Source organism: Ctenocephalides felis, unplaced genomic scaffold (assembly GCF_003426905.1).
Source record: "Ctenocephalides felis isolate EL2017-DRISC unplaced genomic scaffold, ASM342690v1 CF-g0.4_SCAFFOLD_01170, whole genome shotgun sequence".
Taxonomy (NCBI): Eukaryota; Metazoa; Arthropoda; class Insecta; order Siphonaptera; family Pulicidae; genus Ctenocephalides; species Ctenocephalides felis.
In genome coordinates, this window is record NW_020537324.1 from 73,154,573 (window position 1) to 73,180,852 (window position 26,280).

The following is a 26,280-nucleotide window of genomic DNA, read 5'->3' on the forward strand; positions in this document are numbered from 1 at the left end:
TTTTATATATATATTTACCAATGGTGCATAAGAAGCGCGATATAATTCCGTAAAGACCATCCAGGATTCATATCATTATTTGGATCAGAGAAACAAAAGTATATATTGTCATATTTTTCAAAATATTCTTTGAGATTATCAGAAGAGTCGATACTTATGGAAGCATCTAGTGTGAATGAAATAAATTTAGAGTTCTTTTCACATAAAATAAAATACGTTTGTTCCCGGGAAGAGAGCGACACATAAACTTCGTAAATATTTTTTAGCTGAAAAAAGACAACATTGTTACATTGGATTTGATATAACTTTAAATGTTTATTTTATTACCTGTTCAGAAGAAAATTTTTCCTCAGCTTTGTAAGTACTCTCCAAATATGATATTGGTGTTGATAGTGCCGGGAAAGCAAACCAATAATAATATTTATATGATTTTAGATCCTATAAACAATAATTTATATATATATATATATATATATATATATACAGGGCCGGTCCTGCGGTACTTAGCGCCCGCATGCAACTTTTTTTCTTGCGCCTCCCCTATTAATTTTAACTTAACTCTTAACAGTTTATCATTAAAATTATATAAATATTTACAATTTTTTTTTAAATTAATTTTTGATTATTCTGAATTTGGTACACAAAAAATTAGATATAATCTGAAAGCGTATAAAATACATTGATTTGAAATTTATTTAGAAAATCAAAGCGATTCGCGGGTTGATCATAATCAAATATTTTTAAATTTTCGTGCAATAATAATATTTGGGTTTTGAAACATTGTACTGATTTATTAAGAGAGCTAAAAAAACTAGCTTTTCATTTTCAATCATAACACTCGTACTTCTTGTTAGATTTTTTTAATTTTAATTTAATTTAATTTTTAATTATTTACAATATCCAAATTTGCGTCTTAAACTTCTTATTGATATCGTAAGACCCGAATTGTTGTAATCATCCTTGCTTTTCCGTCATATTCAGAATATCAGATTCTTCCAATTGTGATTGTGATCAATTGTTAACGTATTTTAGAAGTATTGTCCAAAAAATCAGTAAAAAATTCAAAGAAATGTGTAATTTCTTGAACTATATTGAAAAAAACTAATTATATTTAATATGTATTATTTCTGCATAGTTAATAATTTTTAAATTTAGAGTATATACACCACTAGGTATAAAAAAAGCTTTAAGATTTTTGTTGCAAAGTAAATTTTGCTTTCATTTTTCATATTGGTTCCATTTCCATAACCCTAACCACGCATGTCTTCAATATTCAATTCAGTTCATCAGATGAGAAACATTTGCAACAAAAACAAAAGTTACAATTCAATTTCTCGGAATAAACATGCCATTTTCTAAGCACAGACTCCCCATTCTTCATTTTCCCGAATATAATTTGTTTATATTTTTCAAAAAGTTCCGTTTCAACTAAATCAGCTCGCAATTTTTCGTCAATAATGCTCAATAATTAATTTAATCTTTACGGGATTTAACACTGGATAAATTAGATCCATAATTTCTTTTTTTATAAGTAGATTAATTTCAATTCGAATAAGTAGATTAAACAATGAACAGAGCTGTTATTTACCAATTTGCAGAGTTATTAATCCCTAGTTAAGTTAGATTGTTTGTTATAATTTATTTAACTATTCTAGATTTTATATAAATAATAAAAAATATAAATAATATATCATAAATTTAATTTCCGAAATTCGTTTTGGCGCCCCCTAAGGCGTGCGCCCGCATTTTTTGCATGCATCGCACGCAAGGCAGGACCGGCCCTTACCGTATATACATACCGGTATATATATACACCTAAGTCTGTTTTTACACGGTCTTTTTGTACACGGTTTTGATATAACACGGTTTGAAAATTGAATATTTTTAATTTTTTTACACGATTTTATTCCATTTAGCACGATTTGAAATTTTATGTACTTAAATTTTTTTGTCAAATTTAATTTTTGCGAAGAATGTTCATATCACAAAAAAGTATTTATAAAAGAAAAAAGTCTGAAACCATCGATAGTATCGATAGTTTGCGAACACTAGCTTAAAGATTTAAATGAATTCCCCTTTAGCGCGTACAAACAATTATTACTGGTCAAAGCAAATGTGAATAGCACTAATTTAGGGGAATTATTATTAAAATAAACATGAATTCTTGTTCTTGAAAATTCTTGTTTTTCACTAATTTTAATAGATTTTAGAGACTAGGACAAATCACCCATTTTTGTATAAGATCAATGTCTTTTTTTACACGTTTTTTTTTTACACGGCTTCTTCTGGAGCCAATCTCCGTGTAAAAACAGACTTAGGTGTATATATATATATATATATATATATATATATATATATATATATATATATAATAAAGAGTAATGAATAACAATAATCTAAGTCATACCGCAAAAGACAATATAATAAAAGTGTTCAAAATTGAAGGGTCTTTTAAACAGTTGCCTTGTGTAATGTTATTCCATAAAATGTCTCCTGCTTTATTCAATACGAAAGATTTATCGCAATTTTTGAATTCTTCAATTGTGTTCTTATTAAAAATTACACCATGAGCTGGATATATGTGGGTTTGTGAATTATATTCCCTGAAAAAGAATATAAACTGATTAAATGTCTAATATATAAAATTCATCTGTACGTGTGTATGATTTGATACTTCTCCTAAACGGTTATTCGGATCTTGATAAATCTTTTTAGAGGTTGTTAAAGAAAGTTTATAAGATTTAATGAACGATAAAACGTTAGTAATATTGTAGAAACAAATGGTAAAAATTACCAAAAAAACACATATCATTGTTTTACATTGAAAACATTTGAACTGTCATCTTCTAGAAATGTCAATTTACTTGAAATTTGAATTTAGCTGAAATTATGAGCCTTGATAATATTATAATACAATATACAAGAAAAATGTAATGTCTACATTATTATTGCCGAAAAGCAGCTGAGATGTGTCAGAAATTAAAACACAATAAGATACAGTAAACAGTATTTGGTTTAGCAGATGAAATTATATAATTCAGTTTAATAAATAACGCATTGAATCCAAAATTGCATATACATTATTCATTTGAAACTTATGCATGTCGCATGTTGGTTTACTTTACTAAATTATCTAACAATACAAAAAAATATTTCTACTTATAAAAAAAAATGATTTAGTATTTTGTTTCGTGTCACGAAAATTAATTTGTTTGGCCTATGATATGGAATATTTAGCAAATTGACGAGTGCTCATATGAACTTAATTTTACAAATTAATTCACCTAAGATTTGAATTTAAACAATAATGTTTATTAAATTATTAGTAAGAAAAATGTACTTTAGAAATTATAATTGCCAAAAAGCAACTAATATATCGTACAAGATTATAAAAATTATAGATTAAATTATTGAAGCAATTATGTTGCGTGGTAAAATCAAATGTGATATTGTTCTTTTACGGCAGATACTATATTATTTCTTTCTGAATTTTTTAAACTGCTTATGCTAAGATCATAAATGAATCACAAAGGCAGCACATCAAAAAGGATATTAAAAAGTATAGGATAGGATATTAAAAAATTTGGAACTTTTTAATTGTAAATGTGGGTAACAGGACAACGTCTGTCGGGTCATCTAACTATTATAAAAAAATCTTCGTTTAGTAAATTTTACTTCAAAAATCCACACTGAAGAAAATTTGGTTTTAGAATAAATAAAGTTCTTATAGTTCCTTCTTATTTTTTTAAAAAAAATTGTAGGTTACCTTAACTAAAAAAACATTATATTGCATGTTAAATTAAACAACAGTAATAAAATTAAATCATATTATAATTTACCTATTAAAAGACGTACAATCCACGTCCAAAAAGTTTCCAACGCTTTTAAAGTTTGTGAAAAACCCAATGATATTTTTGCCATTGTCATCCAATTTGTCAATGTCCAATTTAATTTCTGTAAACTTGTGCCAAAAGCTGGGATTAATACAGGAAGAAAAGGGTCTATATTGCAATATTTGATTTTCCATTTGATAAACTTTCACAATAATTACAATTGTAATAAATATGCTTTTGCACAAACAAAAGCTAAGTAATCTGACAGTTTGATACGTTTTTTGACGTTTGGATAAAATGTCAAAATTGAAGCTATGGTGCTGACATCTTTGTGCATTTAGCCTAGACATATACCTTTCAAAATTTGAATTTAAGCGGGAAAATGTGTAATTGATACATTGTTATATAAATGAAGAAATATATACAAAAATATAATATATTAGCTGACCCGGCAAACGTTATTTTGCTAGGTAAGGTATATTCTAAACAATTTCTAGAGAATCAAAATAATTAATACTTGAAGTGTATAAGGATGTGTTGTGTGAATGCTATATAAAATGAGGTATTATAAAAACAATAAACCTCATTAGTTTGTCTATCTTTTGTCAATACAATCAAACTGGAAGTTTTATACATTTTCTATAGACAACATGGTATAATCCAACCCAAGTCTTTTTGGTCTTTCGACTTATTGATTACGTTTCAAGTTTTTCAGATTCTTTTTGGATTCTGAATTTTGTGTATAATTGTAAATAATACTACTAAGCTTATGAAAAAATTTCAAGTTTCTGCGAGTAGAGATAGAAAATGTATATATATTACTTTATATATTACTATCTATTTTTCGATAAATTCTGGGAATTATAACTGGGAAAACGGAAAATGTTATTCGACAAAATGTCCCTTTGATCGATACCAAATTTAGGTTCTGAATTTAAACAACATAAATAAAAAATAATATAACCCAGAAAATGTTTTACAAATATCAATGAGTATATAATTGTACAAATAAGATCTTTTAGAGCACCGCGTTTGAGCCAAATATGCCAAAAAGTGCATTTTCATATTAACATTTCAAAAAAGTTAACATTTATTAACACTTGCGGCCCGTTTAATAACGTTTTGGTGTATAAATATAACTACGAACAAAACTACTTACTACAATTTAATCATAATTAAATAATATTCACGCAAAACTTTGTATTAAAAGTAAATGAATATCATCTCTCAAAAACGTTTGATACTTGACGTATTAGCCACCGTCCATTGTTTTATTCAAATTACGCTTCTATAAAAATTTTCAAATTAAAAATGTAAAGTTTCTACGCGATTTCGAAATAATATCTCACCTTTCCGACAACCTACCGATTAGCACGATTTTTTAAGACTAAGGCTGGCCAAATCGGTTTAGCCGTTTACGAGTTTTACCGAATCATTTGATCGAGAGCTTCGTTTTATATATAAGATATGATATATATGTATACTAGGGTAGATATGTATATATATACATACTAGGGTGGTCCTTAATATGGACATTTTCAAATTTCCCTTCTCCCAAAAGCTCTAATGCTTCCAAATTGATAAAATAAAATCCTCTATAAGTTTTAGCTCTTATGTTAGATAGTGCGCAATTCAATCAAAGTTTTGTATGGGAATATGGGTAAGAGCATGGGAAAATTTTCAAAAGTTTTAAAAATGTTTTTAGATATACCTTAGCGAACAAATGAATGTAATTTGCCTTAAGACGATGCCATTCACCACTAGTTATTATTACAATTTATGTAAAAGTATTACTATTATTACAATTTCTGTAAAACTGGTGGTTTTTTTATAGATGCAGCAATGCCGGATAATTCTAATATTTTTGAATCGAAATTTATGTCACTACTGCTTGACATCAGGCTGTCCGAGGAGGCTATCGAATCAGGAATTTGAATGGAAGTCTATAGCTCTAATCATTAGATGACTGAAGAATCCTAGAAATGCTAAAATAAACTAGTGGGCTCATGGCATCGAGCCTTAAGGCAAATTGCTGGAACTTCCCGTATTAAAAATTATTATTTTTTTAAAAACGAATAACATTTTTGAAAATTTTTATTTTTACTAATTTTGACATATTTTGGAAGATCTGAACTTTTTTCCAAAGCAATCGTACTGCTTTAACTGCATAGAGACGAAATATCGAAGCGCGTAAGCGCCGCGCCGCCGTCTAACGGATAAGAATTGGTACGGAACCCATAGGAATGTAAACAAAATTAATACTTATTGTTAAAAACTCTATAAAATATCTGATAATTTGATGTGCATATGTCTAATGATCATTTTTGACCGCTAAATGACATTTTTTTACTTTTTCACTAGATCTCCGAAACCGCTAGACCTGCCTTCATGAAAGTTTGATCAGTTCTTCATCTTGTCAATACAAGTAAAACGTTTTTTGAATTATTAAAATCGGACGCTCCGTTCTCTTAAAAACTGAGTTACCGTTTTCGGCACTTTTTGCACCGTATCTTCGGAACGGCTAAACCTGCCTTTGCCAAAAACTAATCAGCACGTCTCCTTATCAATACGAATCGAATGTTTTTTGAATTATTTAAATCGGTTGATCCGTGTTCCCGAAATCGTCGACGAAAATCTGTATCCGAACACACACACATACACGCACATACACACACACACACAAACACACACACATACATCCATTTTCTCTAAGATAATTTTCATTTTTGATTTTTTTGCGATTACTATAACTTGCCCTACGGGAAGTTAACAAAAGGTAAAAAGGACTCATATATACATTTTATCTGTTGATTTCCTTCAACTTACCTCAAGACTATCTGTTATTTGAGAAATTAAAAAAATGATCAAATTTAAAAAAAAATAGTCACACAAACATTTTTATAATTTTTTTATTCATTTATTTGTAGCTAATATAAATACCATTCGAAGCTCTTTATATCTAATAGATTCTTGTATATAGATAAATATGTATGTGTTTATGTGTTTTTTTATCTTTATGTTATGTTAAATGTGTATGATTAGTTTAATTACTTAATCAGAGGCAAAAATATAAAAGTAACATTTAAACGGCGAACGACTATTTAAGGGCTTTTGACCACTCCAACAAATACTTGACAACATTAATAAATAAATTCTCACCCAATCTTATTACTATGTTGTCAATTATTTGTCAGAATTAATCCTAACAAGCTGCTAAAATTGCCGTCAATTGATTATCGTATCAAAATGAAAATTGATCAAGTGTTTTTTTACGAGCTACGAGTTTAATAAAATTCTATCAAAAAATGACATATTTTTTTATCACAATTCATTTAAAATCCGACATCTCCTTTTAGCTCTCTCATCGCCCTGCTTACTAAATATTGATTTTTGAATATGTTATAATAATAATAATAATAATGCTATAAATTACTAATAAAACTTACATGGGTAATAAATTTCTTTCGCTCAAAAACGCAGTACAAAAGTATAAAAATATTTACTTATAGTAAAAGTTACTTATATATAACTAAACACACGAAAACAAATAATAGTTATCCAGAAACAACTTCTGATTTGATAATTTGCAAAAAAATATTTTTATAATTTTATTCATTATTGAACTTTAGAGTCCGAAATAATAATTAACCCTTGCTGTACGAGCCAGCCATTTTATAAAAAATATTTCAAGCGAATGTCGCCTATAGACGACGTTCATAACGTCTAAAAACCATAATAACAAACTATAAAGTTCAATAGTTTAGCTCAGAATGATAAATTCAGAAGTCCAAGTCCAAACACACTGAATGTCGACTATAGGCGACACTCGCACACATAGGTCGTATATAGACGACGCTTGTAGCAAAAGCAAAAAAACAGAAACCATAATAACAAATTATATTGATTATAAATTTAATCAAGAGTGGCGATAAATCATGAAGTACAAGTCGACACACTAGATGTCAACTATAGGCAACACTTCTACAAATAGGTCGCAAAGAAAATGTCCCCTATAGGTGACGCTTATAGTGAAAGCGAGCAAAACTAAAAATCAAAATAACAAATTATTTGTTCAAAAGTTTAGCTCAGAATGATGATCATTTTGAAGCCCAAGTCAACACACAGGATGTCGTCTATAGATGACGCTTGTTGCAAAAGCGAAAATACTCGAAACCATAATAACAAATTATATTGATCATAAATTTAACCAAAGGTGATAATAAATCTTGATTCTCCACACTGGATGTCAACTATAGACAGCATTTCTAAAAATAGGTCGCAAAGAAGATGTCGCCTATAGGTGACATTATCCAAAATAACAAATTAAAATGCTCAGTAATTTAGTTCAGAATGATAAATCATGGAGCACAAGGCGACATACTAGATGTCAACTATAGGCAACACTTCTACAAATAGATTGCAAATAGGATGTCGCCTATAAGTGACGCTTATATAACTAAACTAAAAATCAAAATAACAAGTTAAAATGCTCAGTAATGTAGTTCAGAATGATAAATCATGGTGCACAAGGTAACATACTGGATGTCGACTATCGGCGACACTCGTACACACAGATCGTCTTAGGTGACGCTTGTAATGAAAGCAAAAAAACTAAAAATCTAAACAAATTATGATGCTCAGAGTGATAAATCTTGGAACAAAAGTCGACACACTGCATGTCGACTATAAGCGACACTCGTACACACAGGTCGCTAAGCAAAAATCGCCCCCAGGCAAGAAGCAAATAACTAAAAATTATAATAATAAATTAGAATTTTCGACAATTTATCAAAGACAAAAGACACACTTGATGTTGTCTTTAGGCGACACTCGTACACACAGGTCAAGCGAATGCCGCCTATAAGCGACGCTCGTAACAAAATGGTTAATTTAAAAATAATATAATTATCAAATTCAGAAGTTGTTTTTAGAAGACTTACAAAAAAATGCTTCTGCTCATCATTTAATAGAAAAATCAATAAAAACACATCAAATTAAATTTCGTTTGCAGTTTCAGTTACAACCATTTTTGTAACTTCATTTTGTTTTGGTAAATGGGTTATAAACATTACAAAATATTTTATAAAAAATGTGACATATTGAAGAAGCAGTTTTTATCAATAGTAAAAAATATCTTAAAGTATAAATAATTTCAAAACATTCATCCAATTCGTCACCATTTCTTAAACTAAAAGTCACAAGAAATATTTTTGTTAAAAAATACATGACTTTAGTAGAGTAGCTGGCACCATACAAATTATTTGATACTAAAAAAAATTCCATATATTTTTTATTAGGACTCAAATATTTTGCATGGATAGATACCAGCTTGAAAATATATAATTTATAAATATGTAAAAATAGCAATAAATTACAGCGCAAAAACACAGACTTTAATCGAGTATTAAGTATATAAATATAAAAGTAATAAATATATTTAAACACAATCCATATTTATATAAGCTGACATAATTCACAACTATCGAATGCACAAAATAATTAACATCTTATTAAATAATTTTATTCTGTCCAATCGATAGTTATGCAACTTTATTTTTTCACCCTCCTGGACAATCTTATAATCCATTTCAAATTCAATTTTTTTAAGGCTACCAATGTTCCTATCTATAAAACTACCCTACAAACGTCCATCGACTTGAAAAATCTACTTGATTTTTTTAGTTTTCACACCTAACATCGATAATTTTTCGATAAACCATGATAATCGATTTTGATTATCATTTCACAGCGTCCAACGATCACAAACGTCCTAGTAAAAAATAAATAATAAAGGACTAAAAATAAATAAATTAGGAAAAGTTAAAAAATATACAAAAATAAAGCAAACATGCTCCAAGCAAAAAAGTTGCAAAGATTTTTCAGGAAAACTTTTTAAACAAAAACTTGCACAATTTGCCTTACATTCTGCTTTCGTTAATTATTGTAAAAACAACAAAACTTTTAAAATAATCATGGACTATAGTCTACTGATTTTGAATTGAAATTTCACCTCAGTCCTTACTTTTTACATAAAACAAACTTAGAACTATTATTTTGATAAATATAATAAAAATCAAAAAAACGTGCAAAAAATTATTTTGTGTACGTAAATGACTTAGTTTTTACTTTAAGACAAATATCCATATAAACAAATGTATGGACATATTTATAAAACGTTTTCAACCTGGATATTACATTTTTCGTCCTTCTTACACTTAACAATTAATTATTTTCCAATCACAAAATAAAAAAAAACAAAATATCGAATACTTTTTTGTATCAGAATCACATTTTATTTTAGTAGTTTAAGTACTAACACTTTTGCCGGAATAAAAATTTATTTAAAAATAATAATATTAATTTTTTTAAATTTGGGCTTAAACTTAACTCTTCAAAGTTCAAATAAAAATCTATTTTAAATCTACATTTTTTATTTCGGCTGCTTTTTCTCAATTTTTTATGCCCCTTAAATACACCTAACTACAAAGTAGGTGAAATTTGATTTAAAAATTTTATTTTGTGTGTCGAATATGATGATGAGTTTTTTTATATTAATTGTGGTATAATAATGCATACTATAAAATATAAATGTTCTTAAAATTTATTTTTCCTACTGACAAACATAATTTTTCATTTTCTTATTAATTATTTATATTTTAGCCCATAGCTCTAACCACTAGACTACGGGCATGCCAGTTAAAAGTTGAAGACAAATTCAAAGGACTGCTTTAATATTAAACTGGTTATATTATAATAAAAAATGAAAAAATATAAGAACAAATGTTCTGATACAAATTTACACCCTATTGGACATTTTTGATTTCCATCCAAAAATTTTAGAACAAATATTCAAAGATTTTGAAACTAAAATTAAAAAATAATTGAAATTAAAATTGAAATTTTCGACGAATTAACAAACATATTTTTTCATTACTTTATCAAATATTTCCCAAAGATGATACATAATTTATTTATATTAAAGCCCATTTGCTCTGACCACTAGACTATGGGATGGTAGTAAAAAGTTGAAGACAAATTTAAAAGACTGCTTTATATAATAATGAAAAATGAGAAAATATAAGATAAATGTTCTGATATAAAATAAACCCTATTTTTCCACTCTCCGGACATTCTTTTTATTCATATAAAAACTTTAGAACAAATGTCCAAGGATTTTGAAACATAAATTAGAAAATAATTGAAATTAAAGTTAAAATTTACAACAAATTAACAAACATGTTATTTCATTACTTTATTACATATTTCCCGAATTTTGTGTCTAAAATTAAAATTTACGAATCGAAAAAAAAATCAAGGACAATAGTCCACAGATTTTAAAATTACAATTAAAAATATAATTTTGAATTTGAATCTGATATTTATGAGACGACAAAAACTTTGAAAAAAAATCGTATATTTGAAATTTGTCTACGGATTTTGAAAAAGTAATTAAAAAAAAATTAAACTAAAATACAAACTTCATAAAAACTGTGTAAAAAATCAAGGACAATAATCCACAGATTTTGAAAATAAAATTAAAAACAAAATTTTTGGAAATGAAATTTAAATTTACGAATCAACGATAAAAACATTAAAAAAAAACCATAGACAATAGTCCACAAATTTTAATACTGCAAATACAAATTGAAACTGAAATTGAAATATACGAATCGATAAAAACTGAAGAAAATCACAGATATTTTACCACGAATTGTAAAACTGAAATTTAAAAAATTAATTGAAATTGAAATTATAATTTAGGAATCGATAAAAACTTTGAAAAAAAAATCACGGACAATAGTCCACGAATTTTGAAACTGAAAAAAAAAAAAAAACTTTGAAATTGTAATTAAAATGTACGAATCGATAAAAAATTTGAAACAAAATCATGGGCAATAGCCCACGAATCTTGAAACTGAAATTATAAACAAAAATTGAAACTAAAATAGAATGTACAAATCGATAACAAATTTAAAAACAAATCCTGTTATAATTTTTTCACCCTCCTGGACATTCCTATTTTTTATCCAAAAATTTTATAAAAAATGCTTAAATAACACTTCGGACTACTTTTGAAAAAATGGAAAATTTTAAAATTTTCTATTACCTTTTAGTATGCATTATTACCCACATAGATCTCCTAAAGTCCCTACAATTAATTTAATAAATTTAAAATTCTCTTAATTTCTCCTCTTAGTTTTTTTTTATTTAGGTACAACAGTTCGTGCGATACCTCTACAAAATTTCATTAATTCATTTTAGTCAAGATATATTAAAGTTTCCATCTTTAAATATAATATTTAAATACACATTATAATCTAATGTATAATAATTAATTAATTATTAAGTATCTATGCAAAGACAAAGTAATATTTTTACCTTTGGCTTCGAATTAATTCATCTTTTCACTTCAAGTTACATTTAATGTAATCACTATTATTATTAGTAGGTAGTATTATTATAATTATTAATAATAACTCTGACTTAAGTTTTTTTTAATATATTTTTTATCAATTTTTTCTTTGAGACTAGACTAACATTTTTTTTAGAGCAATAGTAGAAGTGGGATGATCTTATCTCATTTATTATCATCTAGCAAAAAATCTCTAAATTTGTTTTTATTTATCTCAAAATCGCAGGAATGATAATTTTTTCCATTGTTACGTTTATACGTCGTTTAGGGATGATTCTAAAAAAATAACACATGTTTTTCATATCTTTTTTTTATCACTGTATTTATGTGTGTGTATGTTGCGTAATTTTTTAATGTGTGTCTATTTTAGATACCTTGTCACCTGTGCAAAATTTAGAAGATTACACTATTTACCGTATTGGGGAAAAAACGTGATGGTTAAAATTGGTAAGACAAAAAATCTGCAACTAAAAATAGTAAAAATGCCGATTTTTTCCTGATTTTAATGATTCTCTGGTGTCATACTGCTTGATATCGAGCTGGCGCAACTTGGAATCGAACTTTAGAAATAATTCTGTTGCCTACAAAACGCTATTTTAAATTTCAAATATGATCAAGTAAAAGTCTGGTATCATACTGCTTGATATCCAGCTGTAATTTAAAGTTTTGGATAGATTAAAGCAATAATATAGTTGCAGCAATACCCCCAATCTACTTACTGTAAATCTCAAAAATAATCCCAAATAAAAAATTGATATCATACTGCTTGATATCGAGCTGACCCAAGAGAAAATTGAACCCATGCCTAGGAATTATATTGTAGTACACGAAACGACAGTTTTTAAATATGATCTCAAGTGAAATTTTGATATTATACTGCTTGATATCGAGCCGACACAATAGTAAATTGAATCCAGGTTTTAAAAAACAAAAGTTTTATGCAACTTGATATCAAGCTGGTCAGATTTAAAATCAGACCTAATGTTCTTATGTTTTTTATTATTACTTCACAAAAATACGATAAAATAAACTATATAACAAATACTCTATTTAGGTGAAATCATACTGCTTGATATCAACCTGTCCCAATTTGAAATCGGACCCAAACCTAGGAATTGCTAGCACATGTTATTTATTATTATTCTATGAAAAGGATAAATATTAACTGTATATTAAATATTTTATTTAAATAAAAATCTGGGTTCATACTTCTTGATATCGAGCTGTCCGAAGTTGAAAACAAATTCAGACTTAAGAACTGATAGCCCATTTTTCAATATACTACAAAGGATAAAAAAACTGCTTATTAAATACTTTACTTGAAATAAAAAAATCTGAAATCATACTGCTTGATATCGAGCTGTTAAACGTTAAAATCGGACCCAAATCTAGAAATTGCTAGCTCATGTTTTTTCTTATTTTACAAAATTTATGATAAAAATTAACTGTATATTAGATACTTTATTTAAAAAGAAATTGGATTCATACTGCTTGATATCGAGCTGCCTGAAGTTGAAACAAGTCTAAACGTAATAATTGCTAGGTTATGTTTTTGATTATTAGACTACAAAAATTTGGATAAAAATGAACTGTTTATTGAATACTTTACTTGAAATAAAAAAAATTAAAATCATACTGCTTGATATCGAGCTGATCAAAATTAAAATCGGACCCAAACCTAGAAATTGCTAGCTTATGTTTTTTTCTTATTTTACAAAATTTATGATAAAAATGAACAGCATTTTACATAATTTTTAAAAATAAAAATCTAGAATCATACTGCTTGATATCGAGCTGACCAAAGTTAAAATCGATCATAAAACTAGGAATTTTTAGCACATGTTCTCTATTATTACATCTCAAAAATTATTATAAAAATAAACTATATATATATAAATAATTCATTTAAATAAAAAAATGAGAATTATACTGCTTGATATCGAGCAGTTGTCCAAAATTTGTATTAAATCCAGACCAAAAAATTGCTAGCTCACGTTTTTTATTCTGGCAAAATTCTGATAAAAAATAATAAAAATGTAGATATCAAGCTGGCCCAAAACTTTTAGTATTAGTACTCCACGATTGATGCAATAAAAAAATATATGATAAAAATGTACAATTAAAAAATACTTCATTTGAATAAATTATCTATATTAATACTGCTTGATATCGAGCTGAATAAAGTTGGATTCAGGCTTGGAAATTACTAGATCAAGTTCATAATTATTACACCAGAGCTGTCTGAATAATTAATATAAAAATAAACTATACTTGAAATACTTTATTCAAATAAAAAATTGAGAGTTATACTGCTTGATATCGAGCTGCCCAAAGTTGGAATAAGGCTTAGAAATTACTAGATCAAGTTCTTAATTATTGCAACCTAAGAGATACTATCATAATGCTCAAATAAAATCTCAAGGAAAATTCTGGTATCATACTGCTTGGTGTCAAGCTGCCAAATTCGAAATCACGCCTAAAAATTGCTTGCCCACCATCTTTATTAGTACACTACGACTGGCGCATTTTAAAAACCTACGATACGAATAAACTTTATTTAAATAAAAATCTAGAATCATACTGCTTGATATCGATATGGCCAAAGTTGAAATCAGGCCTAGAAATTGATAACACGCGTTTTATTTTAAATCACGACTGGCTAACTTTAAAAAAAAATGATACGAATAAACTTTATTTAAATAAAAAATCAGAATCATGCTGCTTGATATCGAGCTGACCAAAGTTGAAATCTGGCCTAGAAATTGTTAGTTTGCACTCTTTATTAGAAAACTACGCCTGGCGCATTTAAAAAAATTATAATACAATTCTTTTTTGAAAAATTATAAAAAAAACTGCTTGATATCGAACTGACGTAACGCAGATCACACTTTTACCAATTCCGACCATCAACGTTTCCACCACGGTCTATGTTTTATATATTTTTTATAGGATATAATCGGCATGACTTCATGCAAAATGTTAAAACGTATATAATATATTATCATAATATTATATATTCTTGTTTATCATTATTATTAATTAATTAATATCTACGAATAACTTATCTGCCTATTATAAAACGACGTCATAGTCTTCTCAACGCGATTAGAATAGCAAAAAACTATATATCGTCAATATAATATTGTTAATATAATATTGTTTCAATAAAATTCAACAATAATCTAACGTGCAATATAATATAATATAATATAATATAGCTAATTATAATATAATTTAATAAATATAGCAATTTAAACTTTAAGTTTATCGATCAACTTAACGTTAACAGACGTATAATATTAGGTGCTTTATAGTAAATAATTCGCTAAAAACAACTTTTACGAATTTAGGGTGAGGTTGCCTAAGTCGTAGAAAGAAAAATCTTTATTTACTTAACTTCTTTTTTTTAGTTTTATTAAAATCGGTATTTTTACATTTTTCAAAAATGTCGTTTCGGTACGATTAAGGCGCCTAAAAACTATAAATAATTCAACCACGATATCAACTTTTCTTCAAATATGATACAAATAAGCTATACAATAAATGAAAATTTAGAATCATACTGCTTGATATCGAGCTGGCACAAGTTGGAATCAGGCTTAAAAATTGCTAGACAACGTTTTTCATTATTTTGATTTTTTTCATTATTTTTAAATTAAAAAATATCGATTCATACTGCTTGATATCGAGCTGGCTGAAGTTGGAATCAGGCCTAGGAATTGGTAGCCCATGTATTTTATTATTTTGAAAAATTATGATGAAAATGAACTATATATTAAATACTTTTTCAAAATAAAAATACGGAATCGGACCCAGAAATTGCTAGCCCACATTTTTTATTAATAAACCAGGTATATCATTTTTTGAAAAATTATGATAAAAATGAATTATACAGTAAATTCTTTTGAAAAAATATACTGCTTGATATCGAGTTGCCCAAAGTTGGAATCAGGCCTAGGATTGTTAGCCCATGTTTCATATAATTAAGCCGAGGGTGGCGATATATATTAATAAAATTGAAGTATATAGTAAATTCTTTTTTAGAATAAAAAAAACGGTATCATACTGCTTGATATCGAACTGGCAGCAGTTGAAATCAGGCCTGGAAATTGCTAGCCCACTTTTTTATTAATAAGCAAGACATGGCGCGATTTGAAAAACTATGATAAAAATGCATTAAGTATTTTTCAAAAATAAAAAATACGATATCATACAGCTTGATACCAAGCTTGCCAAAATTTGAATCAAGCCTAAAAATTGCTAATCCACGTTTTTTTATTAATAAGCAGGGTATGGCGCAAATTTGAAAAAACTATGATAAAAATAAATTACACAGTAAATTCTTTAAAAAAAATCATACTGCTTGATATCGAGCTGGCCTAAATTGTAATCAGGCCTAGGAATTGCTAGCCCACGTTTTTTTTAATAAGCCGAGGATGACTCTTTTTGAAAAATCTAGATAAAAGATAAAAATGAACTAAATGAACTACTTTTTTTAAATAAAAAATCTGGAATCATACGGCTTGATATCGAGTTGGCCAAAGTATGAAGCAAGCCAAGGAAGTGCTAGTTTACGTTTTTTTATTATCAAACCTAAATAAACTATATATTAAATATATTTTTAAAATAAAAAATATAAAATCATACTGCTTGATATCGAGCTGGCCGCAGTTGTTTGATTTGATTTTGTTAACACTAGGTGCACCTTAAACACTCAGTATTGATACTTTGCTTCGATATTTTTTACTTAGGTACGACTTAGGCAACCTCACCCAACACTTTCCGCATTAGTAAATTCACGTCAAAAAAATATAATAAAATACTAAACATCTCCAATTTTCATGCCTATTTTTTATAGAAATCGATTTTTGAATTCGACCAATTTTGTAAAAAAACTTCTTGTGACTCTTTTAAAAACTTCTTCGTGATTTGATCGATAAAATCGATCGATAAAATTATCAAAAATCGTTCGTGTGCAGCGACACCAGCTCTCGTACTATTGAAAAATAGTAGTAAAGAGCTACACTAGCCTCAACACTATTAGAGACTTTTATATGTGTATTATATATTAACTTGTTAAATATTGTAACAAATTATTTACAACAATACACACTAAGAATAGACCCATTGGTAGGTGATAGTATTTTATTAATTTTTCCAACGTTTTCTATATCTATGTAGAGTTTTGCTCATTGTTATCAAAAATCTGCATCTTTCTATAAATGCTATAATAAATGAGTCGAAGTAGTCAGTCAAAATAATTTACCGATACAGTCTTAAATCATTGAAAAAGCTAAAATGTGAGCAAAATCTTCAGGGAATACATAATACTAAAATATCTTGTTCCAGATAGTTTTCACAAAGTTAAGGGGAATCATTTCGTTTATTGATACTATTTTTGTTTATACGAATGAAACAAGATTCTGTAAAGCGTCTTTGCGATGTATTCGACATGTTACAAAATATTGTAGCATCGTCTAAATTGCAATTTTTTTTATGATTGGTGATATAATTTGATTTTAGACCTACTTTACCCACATAAACAGCATCGCAATCTTTACAATCAGTTTTACTGTACTGTAATTTTGTTTGCTCTGAAGATTTTGCCTCAACATTAAAATTATTATTAAAAAATTTAGTATACATATATATATATATATATATATATAATATATATATATATATATATATACAGTGGTGTTGTGCTAATATTTTTTTTGCCGGAACGCTAAAATTAAAAAACCGGTTCAAAAAAACGGTTCGCATGTTTGTTTCGGTTCCGTTCGAGAAGGAAAGAAACGAAAATCATTACAAAACTCATTTTGTGCACATATATGTATGTTTATTACAATAATACGAAATTTAATAAAAATTAGTCAAATTATAATTTATAAAATTCATTTATTAAATCACTTTCTGTATGAAGTGATTTTTTTTTTAATTTCTTTTGCCGGAACGCGTTTCGGCCCAAAAATGATTTGCCGGAACGACGTTCCGGCGCGTTTCGGCCCGACAACACCAGTGTATATATATATATATATAATGAATAAAAATTAAACCTGTGATTTTTTTACCAACTAATCTATTCTAAGCTCGTTGAGAAAGCCACAAGCGTGCCCGACACCTAGAATTCGAGGCGATAAGCCGAACACGATGTCTCGTGATCTTGCAGGTTGATGGTGCATCTGGAAGCCGAAGGCGAAAGATCTATCCTATTTTTAACAAGCAGATCTTCATTCTCCGACACCCAATAACCGAGCACGTCCGTGTCGTATGTTGGGATAATGGTCACCTCTGGGGAAAAAATAAGATTACTATACTAGTGGTGTATGGCATCGTGCCTTAAGGCAAATTGCTGAAACTTACCGTACCGTACTGAAATAATCGAGAAATATTAAACATATTATTACAAATACTGTAACATTCATTATTTTTGCTATCTTGTTATATCTGAGCAAATCAAATGTAAATCACAAATCATAAATCAATTTATCTCCATTAACAATCGTCATTTCATTTCGAATTCATTTCCAAAAAAATAGTTGTGATTTGCACAAAATTGAAAAAGTGCTCCATATAGTCACAGTCTAAACGCATTTACAAATAATTCTGTGCGACATTTTCACTTATACTGTGCTTTGCTTGGCGGCATTTTTAAATTTTTTAATAGTTTTCACAAAATTGGTAGAAGTGCTCCAGTACAAAAACAGTCTAAACACACTTGGGTAAACATTTGCACCAGAGTGGCGCTTAGACTGTGCTTAGCCTGGGTAATTTTTTTAATTTTTAATCTAAAACTACAAAAATATTTTATGGAAAATAAAAAAAAAAGATTTAATAATTTTTAACTTCCCGTAGGGCAAGTTATAGTAATCGCAAAAAAATCGAAAATGAATTTTTTTATATATCTTTTCGTTTCAGAGGTTTCTGAATATTTTGGCATACCTGAGAAAAAATGTGTTTGTGTGAAAAGTGTGTGCGTGTGCGTGTGTGTGTGTGTTCGGATACAAATTTTCGTCAACGATTTCGGAAACACGGATGAAGCGATTTGAATAATTCAGAAAACATTCGATTCGTATTGATAAGGAGACGTGCTGATTAGATTTTGGCAAAGGCAGGTCTAGCCGTTCCGAAGATATGAGGCAAAAAGTGCCAAAAACGGTAACTCAGTTTTTAAGAGAACGGAGCGTCCGATTTGAATAATTCAAAAAACATTTTACTTGTATTAACAAGGTGAAGAACTGATCAAATTTTCATGAAGGCAGGTCTAGCGGTTTCGAAGATCTACTGAAAAAAGTAAAAAAAAATGCCATTTGGCGGTCAAAAATGATCATTAGACATATGCACATCAAATTATCAGATATTTTATAGAGATTATAACAATAAGTATATTTTTTTTACATTCCTATGGGTTCCGTACCAATGTTTATCCGTTAGACGGCGGCGCGGCGCTTACGCGCTTTGATATTTCGTATCAATGCAGTTAAAGCAGTACGATTGCTTTTCGTAAGTCTTTTTTTCAAAAAAAGTAAATTTTTGTCAAAAAATTATAATTTCTCAAAAATCTAATTTTTTCAGAGTAAATTTTTTTTCAAAAACGTTAATCTTTTTAAAAAAAATAATTTTTGGTACGGGAAGTTCCAGCAATTTGCCTTAAAGCACGATGCCATGCGCCCCACTAGTTTGAATTTTGAATCCAAAATTACAAAAATATTTTATGGAAAATAAAAAAAGATGTAATAATTTTTTATCCCCAAAAGCAATTGTTTTGTCAATACGAGCAGAAAGTTTTTTAGATCATTTAAATCGGACGCTTAGTTCACTCAAAAACTGCCATTTTTGAACATTTAGCTCTGTATCTTCGAAATGGCTGAACCTGTCTTTGCCAAAAACTTAACACCTCTTCTCCCAATAATTATAAATTGAATGTTTTTTAGATCATTCAAATCGGATACTCCGTTCTCTCAAAAACTCGATTTGTATTTTCTGCACTCTTTGCTCCGTATATCCGTAACGGCTGGACCTGCCTTTGCCAAAACCTAATCGGCACATCTCACTATCAATAGGAATCGCATGTTTCTTGAACCATTCAAATCGGTTAATCCGTGCGCTCGAAAACGTGGACCAAAAAATGCGGACATACAAAACACACACACACACACATACACAAAATGTTCAGAAACTTTCAAAACGTTGAGAAATGCAAAAATTCTCATTTTCGATTTTCGGCCTATCACTATAACTACCCTTCGGGAAGTTCAAAATTATTCGTGCACTTACTTAGAAATTATGCATTATCTTACCTAAGTCTTTATCCTCCCACGTTTGTTTGGCCTCTAAAAGCGCGTTATAGACGTCTTTGCTCGGTTCAGTGCCTGAGAACACATAGTACCTGGCTCGAACCCTTTTGAAGAAGTCCACATGACAATAGTATGAATTTCCATGATGAGGTACGTACGATAAATCAATATACACTGGATTTATTTTTTTGCCGCCTTTATGAGGCGATTCTGATCTCCTCCTGATATCCTTCGATAGATTCTTTTCATTTATCAGTTTGATTTTAGCTGTGATATTTTTCTTTTCCTTCTTAGGCGTTGTCTTCATGTTGCTGTCTACTGTCGGAGGTGGTGCAGGACTTGGTAGCCCTAAAGGTTTACCCCATGCTGATAACGGATCGAAGTCCTTGGGTACTTCTTCTTCACCAGAATCTGCCTGGTGTTCTGGTAAAAAGCCGTTTGATTCGGTGCTGTCTTTGGGTTTTGTCGTTACATCTTTGAGTTTAAACTCAGCACTGGCTTCATCTAGTAATTTTCCGTTCAGAAAACCTTCAGCTCCAGGACTTGCAAAACCACTAGGCGAGAACTCGTATTTAGAAGTTATTGCTGACATCAATTCGGTTCCACGCAAATGCCTGTGCTCTTCTAGAGCTTTTTCAAATTCCATATCAGCTTCTTCTAAAAATCTATGTCCTGGTTCCAATATGTCAGTTTCGGTACGTTTCGTTGTGGTTATTGCAATTGGTTCGGTTTTTACAGTCGTCGTAGGAAGTTCTCCATAAAACGACGTGCTCATAGGATCCATTTTTGGTGAAAACTTGGCAGCATCATATTCATCCGACGAGTCCAAATGTTTACGAGTATCAATCATTGCACCTTCGTATCTAAATGAATCTTGGGAATGCGCAATTTGTGAACTAATACTCGCTGGCGATTCTGGAATTTCATCGTCGCTATATAATTTATCATCGTTGCTATCAGACAATGAAATATCTGTTTGCTTGGGCTCATCTGTGATTATAGTTGTCTTAATCACTTCAGTCACAATTACTTGTTGTCCTGTAGCTTTCAAGTCTTCTCTACTAGCACTTAAGGGTGACGTAAACTTTTCCTCATCACTTACATCATCAGGTTTGGGTGAAGATTTACCAGAACTGGGTTTATCCAAATGTTGCCCTAATTCTGGCGTCGATTTACCAGATAAAACAATTTCATCTTTACTCGATGCTAAACCTTTGGGGAACGGTGATGTGGGTTTCGGAGACGAACTCATATCTGGTGTTGGGATACCGGTTGTAGAACTATGTTCCAAGGATGATGTTGCTGATTTTGTGATATTTTCAGAGCTGCCGTGAGTAGAAGCTATGAGGACAGGACTCGATTTTCCTGATGCATCCTTTTCTGGTTGTGATTGATCCATGTGCAAATCTGATTTAATTTCTTCTGATGCAGGCTTTGTGTCATCTTTTATCGCTGGGCTAAGTGGAGCTGTTGGTGGTGTAATTTTACCACCTTTGGTATCATCTAGTTTACATTCTAATTGATCCATATCAGAAGACTTTGGATCCTCAGTATGTTTATCAAGAACGTCAGGTGTAGATTTTCCACTTTTATCATCTCCCACTTTGTCATCATCTTCACATATCTTAGACAAAGCAGCCGAGTCAAACTTCTTATCATCTTCATAATCAGATATTTTGATTTCAGGTGTGGATCGTCCCGATTTTACCGGACTTGACCGTCCAGATGATTCTTTGCCAACAGGTTCATCCTTTTCTATTTCTGTTTCATCATATGTAACTTTAATATCGGGTGTACTGCGACCAGAAATATTTTCGCACAAGATTTCTCTTGGTGGTGAAAGCTGTGTAGGTGATTGTTTTCCATCGACTTTTATTCCAAAGTCGTGGGATGTGTCGATTTTCAAATCTGGCGTGGATTTTCCAGATAAACTTTTGGTTTCAACCAAGTCTTCGTTTGTTTTGTCTTCATCGATTTTAATATCTGGCGTGGTTTTGCCACTTGTTGACCGACTATCAACTTTTATGACATCTAACTCCTTGTCTTCGGCTTGACTTGGTTTTGCTGAATCACTTTGAAGTTTATCATCTAAGTCTTTGCTGGCATCGTCAGTTTTAATCTTTTCATCACTCGTAGTCATTGGAGCTTTTTCAGATTTCTTGATAACACCATCATCTTTTATACTTGATGATTTTTCAAAGAAATCAACTTCATCCTCCTTGGCAAAGTCGAAAGTATCAGGAACAGTGGAAGACTGGACTTTGGCATCTGGTTCTGGTGTCTTTTCCCTGGAGACAGAAGGTGATCCAAAAGGTGATGCAAACTTTTTATCAACATCAGGTATTATTTCTTCTAACAACTTATCGGATTTAAGTACTTCTGCCACGTTTGCTACAATTTTGATAACCTCTTCTTCACTTTTGATCACAAATGGAGAAGACGTTCTTTGAACAGGATCTAAAACTACATTATTTTTATCGGATTCACCATCAAAATCTGGATACTGATTTTTATCATCTGCTACGTAAAATTTACGTTCGTTATCTAGGAATGAGCCGGTGATGTGAGACGCTGGCATTTTTTCTATTTGTTCAGAAATTTCCACAATCACTTTGTTATTTTGTATTGGGGAATCTAAAGTAGTGATATGGGTTTCTCTGAGCTCTGTAGTGTAAGACTTGACTTCGAATGGTTGGAAATCTAAAGGAGCCTTTGAGGTAAAGTCACATTTTTCCACGATTTCTTGCATCAACTTGTCACTCTTGTCCAATTTTTCATTTAGACTGGAATCGAATTTTTCGATATTGTCTTTGTAACTTTCTGAGACGGATTGTAATTTTTCCATGGCGCTTTCTTCTATTTGTTCCACAGTTTGTTCGGCATCTTTCGCTAAATCATTGACAATATCCATTACGTCGTCTTTTAAATCTTCAACACTCCTGGTTAAGTCTTCAGATATATCATTCTTTGACAAATCATCTACCATGCTCTCAATCAAAAGGGGATCTTTAAGATCCGGAAGCGTAATACCATGATCTTTGAATTCTTGTTTACCAAAATCTACAGGCACATCTTCGGGCTTGTCGATAACATCTGCTGATTTTTCATCCTTAATTGCTTCATCTTTCATATCCAATTCAGGTCCTAATTCCTTAATCTTCTTTACAATTATAACTTCTTCAAGAATTTCATGTTTTGACACAACAGGCTCATCAGAAATTTTAACGTCGCCGTTCTGAAGAGGTTTATCTTCTGTAGGTTTCGTGTGGTCATCAACGTCTTTTGGTTCAGATTTTATTAGATTCAGTTTATGGTCATCGCTTTCACTAAGACTTGCCAATTCATCCAATTTCTTCTCAATTTCTACGCCTACTTCTTTTGCCATTTCTTCAGACGATTTGTCTTCCTTTACTGGTGTCGTGGTTGGTGTGGATACTTCAGGAATCGTTGTTTCATCAAGACCTGATACTAAATTATCTAGTGAAGGCTTCTTGTCATCAATTGTAACTGAAGTTTTTTCTTGACTAGGAATCTCTGCTAGTTTTACTTCATCTAAGTCTTTCACAATTTGTGACTCCATATCTGATACAAAGTCGTCTTTGGGTGATGACATGTCGGGCAAAACCTTTTTGCCTGTATCAAGTTTTTGTGGTGCATCAATATCAAGTTTGTCTTCTTTTGTGACCGTGTCTATTGGTGCAGCTTCCTTTTGCAAACTTTCTTTCTGCGAATCTTTTATTTCTTCAGCGGGCTTATCATCAAAAGTTTGTGCCATCACATCACTCTTCAATTTGTCATCCTCAATTCCATGTTCATCTGTTGTTGGTATATCTTTAATTTCATCCTTTTGAACAATATCTTCTTTCTGCAAATCTTCTTTCATTGCCAAATCACTTGGTTTTGATTCAGGAATTGAATCCAAGGACTCTTTTGTAGCTTCGTCAGTTGTTTTGGTCTCAGGCAAAATTTCTGGTAACTTGCCAGTCACTTCATCCTTTTTCTCATCCAATTGATCGATTTTATCTTCTAGCTTGATGCTTTCAGGTAAATTGTCTTTTGTAGCATCCTGGGTAACATCATGCTTTTGATCAAATTCGACTTCTTTATCATCTTTGCTAATTTCTGGTACAATTGCATCTTTTGGAGTAACTTCCTGCTTCTGATCTTTGCTATCATCATGTTTTGCCTCAGGCTCTAGACTTTGTTCTTTTCCTGCGAGATCTTTCACTTCATGTTCATCAATTTTATCTTTTTGGACATCATTTTTGGGTTCATCTTTTATCGTAGACTCTTCCAATTTTTCTACGATATCATCAACCTTTGTGTCAAGCACTTGAGTGCCCTCAAATTTATCACCTGCTTCTAATTCCAATTTTTGAATGTCATCTTTCATGTCGTCTACTTTTGAAACAAAATCTTGTATCTCATCTTTCGTATCCTTTTCTAAAGATTCAATTTTATCTGTGACAGAGTCAATTTTCGTTTGGGTTTCTTCTAATTTGTCAGATGGTAATAATGGCTGAGCTTTGTCATCAGTAATTTTATCTTCTACTGGTTCATCTGATACTAAGGCTTTACTTAGATCAGCAACAGGTAGTTCACAAACTGCTTCAAAAGGTTTTTGTGGTGCTTCTTCTTTAGTATCTGCAGCTTCAATAGTAGTTTCTGGTTCAGAAACTTTTGCTTTGTCATCTACTGCTTCAAGAATATCTGCTGGTTTCTCTTTGCTTTGCTCAGTTTCTGTTTTGATTTCATCTTTCACTTGCTCTAAAAGTCCTGGTTCTTTCAAATCATCTTTATCAAATTTGTCTTCTAATTTGTCCTGATCCTTCTGTTCAGCTTCTTGATTTACTTTTGTATCTGGTGCTTCTTGATCTACTTTTGTATCTGAAGATAATGTTGCTTTGGTAGCTTCAATTATTTCATCAACTGGTGAAGACATATCAGGTATCTTAGGAGCTTCAACCACTTCTGAGACATCTGTTGGTTTAGTGTCTAAAGCAGCAGCAGTTTTGGGAGCTTCAATAACTTCATCGATTGGAGAAGACATATCTGGTACTTTTGGTAATCCTGTCACTTCATCTACTTTGACATCTGGCTGTGCATCTAATGGAGCAGCAGTTTTAGGAGCTTCGATGATTTCATCAATCGGCGATGACATATCTGGAATTTTTGCTGCACCAACCTTAGTTTCTGGTTGCGATTCTAAAACAACTGTTGATTTAGGAGCATCAATGACCTCGTCAACTGGTGAAGACATATCTGGTACTTTTGGTAATCCTGTAATTCCATCTACTTTGACTTCTGGCTGGGCATCTAAAGGAGCTGCTGATTTAGGAGCTTCGATGATTTCATCAATGGGCGAAGACATATCTGGTACTTTTGGTAATCCTGTAATTTCATCTAATTTAACTTCTGGCTGAGCATCTAATGAAGCTGCCGATTTAGGAGCTTCAATAATTTCATCAATGGGCGAAGACATATCTGGTACTTTCGGTAATCCAGTTACTACATCTTCTTTAACTTCTGGTTGTACATCTAATGGTGCTGTTGATTTAGGAGCTTCGATGATTTCATCAATGGGCGAAGACATATCTGGAATTTTTGCTGCATCAACCTTAGTTTCTGGTTGTGATTCTAAAACAATTGTTGATTTCGGAGCATCAATGACCTCATCAACCGGTGAAGACATATCTGGTACTTTCGGTACATCGAGTTTTTCTTCAAGTTTATC

General features: G+C 30.3%; 2 protein-coding genes across 2 annotated transcripts in view; both read right to left on the reverse strand.

The window, feature by feature from the left end:
* Nucleotides 1-29: 29 nt before the first annotated feature.
* On the reverse strand, nt 30-4,068 carry LOC113368225 (ubiquitin-like modifier-activating enzyme ATG7; the record flags this gene model as incomplete). Its single annotated transcript, XM_026609789.1, is given in 4 exon segments — nt 30-266; nt 328-438; nt 2,408-2,603; nt 3,840-4,068. Coding segments are annotated over 4 exon segments (732 nt in total), but the record flags the coding sequence as incomplete, so codon positions are not given.
* Nucleotides 4,069-18,341: 14,273 nt separating this feature from the next.
* Nucleotides 18,342-26,280, reverse strand: part of LOC113367634 (microtubule-associated protein futsch-like) — a 53,677-nt gene continuing 45,738 nt past the window's right edge. The window contains 2 exon segments of the mRNA XM_026609224.1: nt 18,342-18,540; nt 20,550-26,246. Of these exon segments, the coding sequence (XP_026465009.1) occupies nt 18,371-18,540; nt 20,550-26,246 (5,867 nt within the window). The 3' untranslated portion in view covers nt 18,342-18,370.